Genomic DNA, 10,515 nt, shown 5'->3' with positions numbered 1-10,515 from the left:
GGTCATATCTATTTGCAAGCATCCTCAGGTAGTGTAGATTCAAGTTTGTTCAAATCATGACCCCCGGGGGTAGGGTAGGGCCACAATGGGGGATCAAAGTTTTACAAACGAATATATTGGGAAAAAATCTGCTGCTCAAGAACAGCAAAGCCATTTGTTATATTGATATGAAAGCATCATTAGGTAGTTTAAAATTCAACCCCCACCCCCCACCCCCCCATAAACTTTGCAATACTGAACTGATTTTTGCTTTTTTTCCTAGCCAATGTGCTCAGGTGAGCGATGTGGCCCATGGGCCTCTTGTCATTCAAAAATTATGACCAAGGTTAAAGTGATTTGACAAACAGACAGACTAATAAGATTTAATGTCCCCTCGCTTTCGCAAAAGCAGGGGACAAAAAAGCTGTACGCGTATTTATGTTACTCTATACGTACACGATTTTATAACACTTAACACAAGTCTTGTAATAAACGAATATTCAAGCTTTGTATGGATTTATTTTTATATTTCATAGAAATAAATGTCATTCAAGTCATTACGGATCAAAATCACTAATACTGAATCATTTCTACATAATCAATCAACATAGCCACGTCGTCACCGTGCCAAGTGGGTAACCAGTTACCCCTGTGTTCCCAGAAGTCCCTCATTGGGTGAGAGGAACCTCCATGCCAAGGTTTGGGTGTGTTATACTGGGCGTTGTCACCAAAATAACCACCTCCTACGGCCACATTGAGGAGAAGATGGAACTAAAAACAATATTTAAAGTTTCCTTTAAATTCTCTTAAAAATGTTAAATTTTTATTAAATATATTACGTTTTCCTCTAAGTAATTAATTGCATTATAAATACTAAAAGATTTTGAAATTCATAATAAATGCAAGGGATTGAGTAATTTGATACACATACAGGTTGATCAAAGGGTGCATTATGTGAGTTTCCCCAGATGTTGTGCCCGGAGAAATGTGCCCAGTTCCAGAATCCTTGGGATGGAGTGGTAATGTGCATGATTTCCTGGTTATCAACATATGTGCTGCAAGGTGTACGGGAATTTACTTTCGTCTTCTATTCCCCAATCTTAGATTTTTGTTTTAGATCTTAGATGTATTTTTTCAGAAATGTTTAGCTCTCCTAAACTATGTTTGAAATTCAACAGAAAAGCGATTGAATTCCTTAATTCTTAATTGAATTCCATATTTTTTAATATATCTTTTTCATGTTAATAATTATGAACTAAAATGTTGATTTTAGTCATACATGTTGAATTCATTTGTAGAAGGTCATTTTTAACCTTTTTCTATCTCATTATTGATGGGAAGCTGTCTAACATTTGCAAAACATGTACTTACATAATGTGACGATCTGTCCACTCCAGAGAATAGGTATGCCAGCCATGCCAGTCTCCTCCGTTAGAGTGTCTGAAAATTTAGGCACTTCTCAATCTTTATTTTGTTGCTTTGGAAGAAGCCTATTCATGATCATTTTTACTCTAAAACATATTATTTTCAGCACTGAATTTGATAAATAACTTGCTGAGAAGCTTAGGTAAAATGAAATTGTTGAACAATTATATACTCAAAAAATATTCTGCGGTTGTTTTGTTTTGTGGAAAGAATGTGTTTTCATATCCAATAGCAATGATATGATTTTCTTTAATCAGTTAGCGTTTATGTAGAAAAAAAGAAATCAACTGCTGTCAAATCAATTGTGGTACTTGTCTCTTTCGTATTTGCTGATAATTACAAAGTGTTCCTTACTTTCCCTTGTGTGTGAGATAATAGGCATTGTGTTGATAGTCTGGACCCCAGTGTAAAGTTGAGGCAATATAGCTTACACCATGGTTAGATCCACCCTCCATTACTCTCAAATTTCCTATGTACAAAAATATCTTTTAAATTTTAAATTTGCTTTTATTTCGCCGTAATCTTTAACATATAAAAGAATTGCAAGCTATTTCATTTACAATCTTTCTGGAAATTTAGTTAACAATATGCTGCTGCAATATTATGTACTGTATACATGTATATTTAATAATTAACTGTACATAATGTAAAATTTATCTAAATATCATCTGTCATCTTGAATGCAGTTTTCTTCCACTGAAACATAAGTATTACAGAGAGATTCTGACTCTCTCTGGAACATGTTTACCTTTAGATTCCATCATATCAATTTCACCAGATCTTGGCCACCCTCCGTAATGATTATCACGGGGCAGCATCCAGATAGCTATTCAAAAAAGAAAACAATAATTTGAATCTCCATTAAATCGGCTATAGTAAATTTCAAATTGTATTTTAAGAGTTTTGAACGAAACCTGGCCAAATCCAATCTCCTTTAGGAATTCTAGCGCGAACATTGACACGCCCATATTTGATTGCAGCATGTGACGTCAATTTTCCTGACATAATTGGCGGGAGAATTTCCTGCCCAAATGCTGTTCTGTCACAGCCCCAGTTTGCTCCATTTGTACAGGTTCCCCACAAATCTAAACAAATATTTCTTGAAAATAGACAAAAATGCTAAGTTTTTCTTTTTAGAATCATATGAGATATTTTAAAGGTGCTTGGACACAGATTTGAAGTTAATATTTTCTCAAATTTTCTGTATAATTTCATGACTTATATGTTACTATAGCATTTCATACTAAAATATAATAAAAATCTTATTTCATCTCAAAGTTATTGAAACTTCAAATTTCTGGACGCGTTTGATTGACACATCCTTGCACTTTCACAAATTTTAATTTTATTCTTAATATTTAAGAAAACTGGCAATTTTGTTGTGTATTAATGAAAAATATTAAAACTATAATCCAGAAAATTCAGAGTAGAAATGTTCGAAAGCAAAACCCACTCACAGTATTGTCAGTCCATGCTCAGTGGTGTGTGCAGACTTTAACAAGTGAACACACCCGGTGAATCGTAAACATTAACAATAACAGAGCTCGTGCAGGTGTTTACAAAAACAGTTTACGTTTCACGGGTGTATTCAATTTGTTAAACTCTGTACACAACACTGAGCACGGACTGACGATATTAGTGAGGGGGTTTGCTTTTGCACATTTCTACTCTGAATTTTCTGGATTATAGATGTAATGTTTTTCATTAATACACAACAAAATCGCTTCTTTTCTTAAATATTAAGGATAAAGATAAAATTTGTGAAAGTGCAAGGATGTGTAATCAAACGCTTCCAGGAATTCGTAGTTCCAATAATTTCCAGATAAAATAAGTTTTTAAATCTATTTTCGTGTGAAATGCTATTGCAATATATAAGTCGTGATATTATACAGAAAATTTGTGAAAATTTTAACTTCAAATCTGTGTCTAAGCACCTTTAAGACAATATATATATATATACATGTATATCAATGCTTTCGGTGCAAGACAGCTCACCTCTACAGACCATTCTTCCGTTGTAAAGTTTGCCATTATCAAAAGATGGATGGTCGACGGTAAGTGTCTACAAGTATTCAAACATCTTTTAATTTTTTTTTCGATGTGTTTGGAATATTGGTTATGAACATCATAATTATATGCATATATAAAAGACTTTCTTCCTTTTCCCATATTCTAAATGTAAGTGTAAATACTTTGACTGTGATCATTTTTGGTTTACCGGTTTCAAGTACAAGTATCCATTGGCTGCATGCAAGTTGCTATGCTCCGGTGTGTAAACCTGGAACTCGCCATTCTGAAGTAACCCAATTGACAGTAATATTTACCTTACGAAAGCGTTACGGTATATTTGTGACAAAAATAAATAAATAAATAAACATAACATTCTTTAAAAATTCTTATGTACTAGTAACCCAACCCCAACTTCCGAAAATGATTAAATGAATAAATGATTTTTAAATATTAAAGAAATAAATGAATAAATTGTATATTTCCTCGAGTTTTTGTTATTATATCACGTTTGATAGCTTACCCCGCCTCCCCATGAACTGACTTCTGTTGTGTAAGAGGCTTTGTTGAAGGAGTTGAAGTCGTCCCTGAATACGGTGTAGGACCTCCTGCTCTTTTTGGGCATCATAAAATCTCTTGGTACGAGAATCACTATACGAAATAAAGGGAAAAAATTTTAAAAGTCTTAGAAATGTAGAGGAGTTTGATAATAGCTTTCCTCTTCGCTTAATTTTGCTTAAGACATCCATGCCTGTTGTCCAATACTTTTTTCTTTTACTTTCACCATTAAGAATGGGGAAAAAAACCCCATTGTTTTACTCTAAAGTTTCAAAAAATTGCATCCTATAAAAATCAAGTAATGAGATTTCAATTAAAAAAAAAAAGCCCCACCTTTGTTCCAAGTGGAGTCGATCCATTCATTGTGATTTAAAACAGAAATTTTGTATTCTACGAGGTCCCCAATTTGAGCGTTTGCATCAAGATCCACGTATTCCCAAAGATCATCATCTATTTACATTAACAGAGAATGGATTGTTAAAATATTCTATATTCGTATATCACACTTCATTTTAATATTGGTAATTTCTCGTAAAAGCATTGAAAATCTAGAGTAGGTTAAAATCCACATTATTTACTGGTGTCTTTTCTCACCATGTAATTTGTTTCAGATGTATGTTTTATTTTGTCAAACAAAAAATGTGAAATTCATCATGACTAGCTTTGTGGAATGCTATATTGCAAAATGAATTATGTCAGGTCACAGAAATGCAAAAGATTGAAAATCAAAATGCCTCCTACCATTTTTGGATTCGACTCTAAATGTCTTTTCTCCATTCTCAGTGCGGACTGCATAGATTACATGGGATATACCATTTTCATCTGTAAAATGAAGATAAGTTGTTTTTTTTAATTCAGTTTTCACGAAAGATATATTAATAATAAAATGCATAACACAAACAAACTTTTTTTTTCAAAGAAATCAACAATTTGTAATTGATTTATGTTCCTATAATTTTTATCTGAGAAAGAAAGATCTTGTAATAATGTCATAAATTTGTATAGATTGACATAGAAAATGGCACAAAATCACATTTTTGAACCCCAAAGAAAATCAACGATTTAAAATCTACGATTTCTCTCTCTATATTCCGGGAATTTATTTTTCACATTCAAAATCAGTTACAATTTTAAAATATTTTTAACTTCAACTATCAATTCATGCATTGAAATTTTGCATGGTTTGCCATGTTTTGTGTTATTTATATCCTTAATATTTCAAGATATATTTTTCTTTTCTCCTTTTTTGTAGATATAATGTAAGAGGTGCTATCTTATACAATTATCAACGCTATATAACGCAGAGTGGAACAAGAAACATGAGATTCTCTATCTTTTTTCCTTTTTTATGTATTAAATTTACATTATTCTTAATTACCGACGACTTGTTGTTTAATACAAAAGAATAATATAAGAAAGGAGCATTGTTTTTAATACCATTCACGCAAGATACTCATTTTATATTATACTAAATATGGCAAAAAAAAAAAAAAAAAAAAAAGAAAACACCCACCTGCAAGTCCCAGCCTCAGTCCTGACTCTCCGGTGATGGAGACTTCAGGGTAAAATTGTTTAGAAGCGACCACTAAGGTGACCAGAAGCAGGGCACATCCGATCTCCCTCATTGCTGACCACTGTTCCACTTTTTTGACCCCTCCTTATCACTTTTATACGAGGAATTCATGACCTGTCTTCAGCTGTCTTCAGCGCCTAAAGTTGCAAAAGTCCTGATAAGAAACATATCGTCGTATATTCCTATGCTGATTTCTTTTGTCTTTTTGTAGATATCGCCTCTTAATCCACCCCAACCCCCGCATTTTTCTTCAAAGAAGTTTCCTTACTGTCACTGCAGAGGCACATAACGTTACTTATTTTCTTTATATACACTGTATATATAATACTTTTATGAAAATTAGTTAAATCTGACTCGTCGAGAAACATTTCTTAAAAACACTATTACCCGCTGAATAATGAAGCCACGCCCTCCAGCATAGCAACAGTCAGCATTGCTTGACGACGGGTGGTATTCCAAAAAATATTGACTGCGCAGAATTTATGCGCTTAAGGTTCACTGTAATATGGATTTGTATAAAACATTCAGTATAATATAACAAATATTGCATGTAGTTGAGTGTAACAATGAAAATTTTCGCCCCAAGAAAAACCATTGTCAACTGAGGCGCAGCCGATATTATATAAATATTGCATGTAGTTGAGTGTATAACATTGAAAATTTTCACCCCAAGAAAACCATATATATATATATATATATATATATATATATATATATATATATATATATATATATATATATATATATATATATATATATATATATATATACCCCCCCCCCCCCCCCGTAAAGCAATTGTCAAATACAAACTCACTAATAATATAAATACTCCTTATTCTCTACTTCAGAAGAAAATTTCTTGAAAATTTTATTTGAGACCTCTAGCTCTCTGTGTGCGTAATTATAAACAAAAACTGATTGTCTGTGCTTGTGCAGTCAGGCCATGATAATTAACAATTGTTTAATATGAATCTAACTGGTGCGTGATTTAATATAAATAATACATATAAAATTTTAGAACCATCTTATTACTTCCAAGAATACTTTAGCATATATAAAATCTATAAAGCAACAGTCCAAACAAACTCTTGGACTAAAAATACTTTTTTCAATTTTCAGCAAGTTAGGATTTTCATTCATTAATAAAAAAGAGAATTCAATAAAATCACTTCTGAGAAGCATAAAGCAAAGAATATCAGATCAATGCTTACAAAAGAAATATGCAAAGATTCATAATTCACCAGAACTAAAATATTACCAAATTGTTTTTGATAATTTTAAACGCTGTGGATACACCGATATATTAGGCTAAAAAAAAGAGAACAGAGCTAGATAAACAAGCATTCTGAGAGTATTGCATTAGCAATACTAGTCCCCTACCGGCAAGTGTAATCTGGTTCCCGTTAAGAATTGAAAATGCCATAATTCCGTCAAAAATCAATGAAGCGGGACAAAATGCAAACTTGATCTATAACTAATCAAAGTTAAGTCACATACCAAAAATCAGCTCAATATCTGAAAGCGTTAAGAAGAAAATTGCGGAAAACCCCTAAAAATTGAAAAGGCCGTAATTCCGTCAAAATTCAATGAAGCGGAACGAAATGCAAACTTGATCTGTAACTCATCAAGATACACTCACATACCAAAAATCAGCTCATATCTCCAAGCGTTTAGGAAAAAGGTGCGGAAAACCAAGTGGGACAGACTGACAGACAGACAGAGGGACAGACAGACAGACAGACGGACAGACAGACAGACAGACGGACGGACGGACAGACGGACGGACAGACTCAGAGGAAACCTATAGTCTCCTCCGGTTTCACCGGTAGGGGACTAATTATTAGCAGGTTGAGACTTAGTGCACATTATCTTGCCATAGAAAAGGGGTGACATTTGTCTATACCCACAGATAAAAGATTTTGTAATATTTGCAACATAGGAGAGATTGAAGATGAGTTTCATTTTCTATTCAGCTGCCAAAAATACAATAATCATGGGTTAACTTTTGAAAGGAACTTGTTGAATTTTTATCAAGGGAAAACATCAAATATGTCTTATACTAAAAAAGTTAAGCTTTGCTTTAATAGCCAATGACCTGAAATACTGAAAATAACACACTCATTTATTTAAAAAATGTCATATATCTAGATTATATTACATAATTTTTGTACAAATGATTGTATGATTTATGAATATCTTCACATTCTAGAATATTGTTTAAATGTATGAACAAATAATTCTTATATGTTGTGCCTTTGCAATACAAATGGAAAATTATACAATACAAATAAAAATTTTACAATACAAATAAAAAAAATTATACAATACGAATGGAGAATTAAAGAATACAAATGAAAAATTATAGGATACAAATGGAAAATTATACAATACAAATGGAAAATTATACAATACATATGGAAAATTATACAATGCAAAAGGAAAAGATCGAATATTGCAACGTTTGACATGCCATAATATACTGGATATGCAGTTTGCCTATTCAAAAAGGTGTACAATAGATCTAGAACACAACAGTATAATTTTTCCTCTGCTTATGTACAAGTTTCAAGTTTTTAGTCCCCTACCGGTGAAACCGGAGGGGACTATAGGTTTCCTCTGAGTCTGTCCGTCCGTCTGTCCGTCCGTCTGTCTGTCTGTCTGTCCGTCTGTCCCTCTGTCTGTCTGTCAGTCTGTCCCACTTGGTTTTCCGCACTTTTTTCCTAAACGCTTGCAGATATTGAGCTGATTTTTGGTATGTGAGTGTATCTTGATGAGTTACAGATCAAGTTTGCATTTCGTTCCGCTTCATTGATTTTTGACGGAATTACGGCCTTTTCAATTTTTAAGGGTTTTCCGCAATTTTCTTCTAAACGCTTGTAGATATTGAGCTGATTTTTGGTATGTGGCTTTACCTTGATTAGTTATAGATCAAGTTTGCATTTTGTCTTGCTTCATTAATTTTTGACGGAATTATGGCATTTTCAATTCTTAACGGGAACGGAACCAGATTACACTTGCCGGTAGGGGACTAGTATTGCTAATGCAATACTCTCAGAATGCTTGTTATTTAAGACAAAGACCCCAACTTGGGTATATGAATACAAATGATACAACAAAATAACATACAAGCATGAATGCATGAATGAGTGGCACTGTTAATTATATACATGTATAATTCAACATGTTCAAAACATCAAAGTATAGAAGGCCTCTGTTAGTATTAAATAAATCTATATGTATTACAACATATTTTAAACAGTAGTTATCATTAAATTTATTACTGACAATAAAATTTTGCAAAATTTGGGAAGTCCAAAAATGACTTTATATATAGCTTCCTGACAATTTAACAGGCAGGGGCGTCGGAAAAGGGGCGGCAGGGGCGGCGATCGCCGCCCCAATAATTTAAAAAAAAAAAAAAGAATTTTAAATACGATATACAGAACTACAAAATTTGTAATGGCAATATCTTTGGTCAAGGGAGCATCAAGAATAACGGCAATCTGAGGTCAATGGAGCGGCAAAGTGTGACAGACGCAAATTGGGATGTACTGTACGTGTATATATATACCTGACAGTGTACCTGGTATGTGTAAACAAGCATGATATCCATCACTCCACGTGCAAGTTTGCTACAAATTCTTCATCAGGCCCACGGCTAGCAACGTTTTGGAAATTATATTTTTGGGGGGCCGGTTGGGGATTCTCTAAGTTTCCGGATTTTTTTTCTCCCAAATGCTGGAATTTGCCCGAGTTTGACCTAACACCACCAAAAAGTTTGATGAAAGGGGGGGGGGAAGCAGCGTCTAAATGAATTATGTTTTTACATATCGAAACTTAAGCAAAAAAACTATTCTCAGAAAAAGCTGAGAAATTGGGCAAATATTGGACCCCCCCCCCCTTCCTCACACCTTCCCCAGCGTATAACTGGCCTCTTCGTTGTCTAATGAATTGGTCGATCGATGTTTGTAAATCTTTGATGAATCGAAGTTATAAGCTATTAAATTAGAGCAAGATACTAAAGTACTGGGTAAAAATTACTATATATTTAAAACAACTTCAGTTGATTTTTTATGATGTCATACTGTTTTTCATATTTAATTCTGCATTTTAAAAATGGAGGGATTGTGAAGGATTAATCAACCTATTCATTTTAAATTTCATAATTATGCATTCTTTCGGCAAATAACAATAAATATTATACAATAATAGAAAATTATATGTATTTTAATCTTTACCTCGTCATAAACCCTTCAAAGTTCTTTCTATGCTGTTTCGGGAAAAAAAAACTAGCTCCTAGTTATTTAAAAATATTTTGGTTTCGTTTTATTTATAGTATATGTAACTTGAAACACATAAAAATTTTTTGGTTGCATGTTTAATCAGTTAATTGTTCTTTATTTATCAGAAAATACCTCCAGGCTATTGACGTAATGGGAAAATATTAAGATATTGGCGGAAACTTTAATTACTTAGTTTACATGTATTTCACAAAAGTTGGTTAGGACCCCCCCCCCCCCCCTCTTTTCGATCCAGTTCGCCTCCCCAATGTCAAATACTTGGGGACGCCCCTGACAGGTCATGGAATTTGATAACATTAGGGTTAGCATAAAAAATATTTGGAACAAGTTTTTTTGTTCTCTTTTGAAAAAAAGCACATTCTAAAAGATAATGGAATTCGTCTCCTAAATTGTTAGAGGAACAAAGATCACAAATTCGGTGTACAAATGTATGATCCACCACTGTAAATATAAAGAGTTGTCGTTCTTTGCACACATTTGTAGTGTCGAAAAATTGAAGATATAATCTTATTATTTATTTTTAAAAATACACATAAAGAGAATTACATAGTATTCTATAAACGCAATTCCTTAAAAAATATATATTTTACTGCATTTTAAAAGATAAATGGCACACGTTAAAAAACAGCGCCATCTATGCCTCAGGAATCTTCCCGGATTTGGAGAACAATA

General features: G+C 33.0%; 1 protein-coding gene across 1 annotated transcript; it reads right to left on the bottom strand.

Moving 5' to 3' along the window:
• Positions 1-552: 552 nt before the first annotated feature.
• On the bottom strand, positions 553-5,608 carry LOC133186670 (beta-1,3-glucan-binding protein-like). The gene is made up of 12 exons (XM_061321915.1): positions 5,483-5,608; positions 4,711-4,791; positions 4,303-4,419; positions 3,935-4,062; positions 3,623-3,697; positions 3,400-3,466; positions 2,319-2,489; positions 2,153-2,230; positions 1,759-1,873; positions 1,351-1,419; positions 911-1,034; positions 553-750 (listed from the first exon to the last, which is right to left on the bottom strand). The coding sequence occupies exons 1-12, from the start codon at positions 5,592-5,594 to the stop codon at positions 553-555; spliced, it is 1,335 nt and encodes a 444-aa protein (XP_061177899.1). The 5' UTR covers positions 5,595-5,608.
• Positions 5,609-10,515: the final 4,907 nt, after the last annotated feature.

The sequence above is a fragment of the Saccostrea echinata genome, unplaced genomic scaffold, assembly GCF_033153115.1.
Source record: "Saccostrea echinata isolate AGI-Se365-2 ecotype Australia unplaced genomic scaffold, CSIRO_AGI_Sech_v1 ptg000014l, whole genome shotgun sequence".
NCBI classification, from domain to species: Eukaryota; Metazoa; Mollusca; class Bivalvia; order Ostreida; family Ostreidae; genus Saccostrea; species Saccostrea echinata.
Note: the sequence above shows the minus strand (reverse complement) of the source record. Positions and strands in the feature narration are given on the sequence as shown.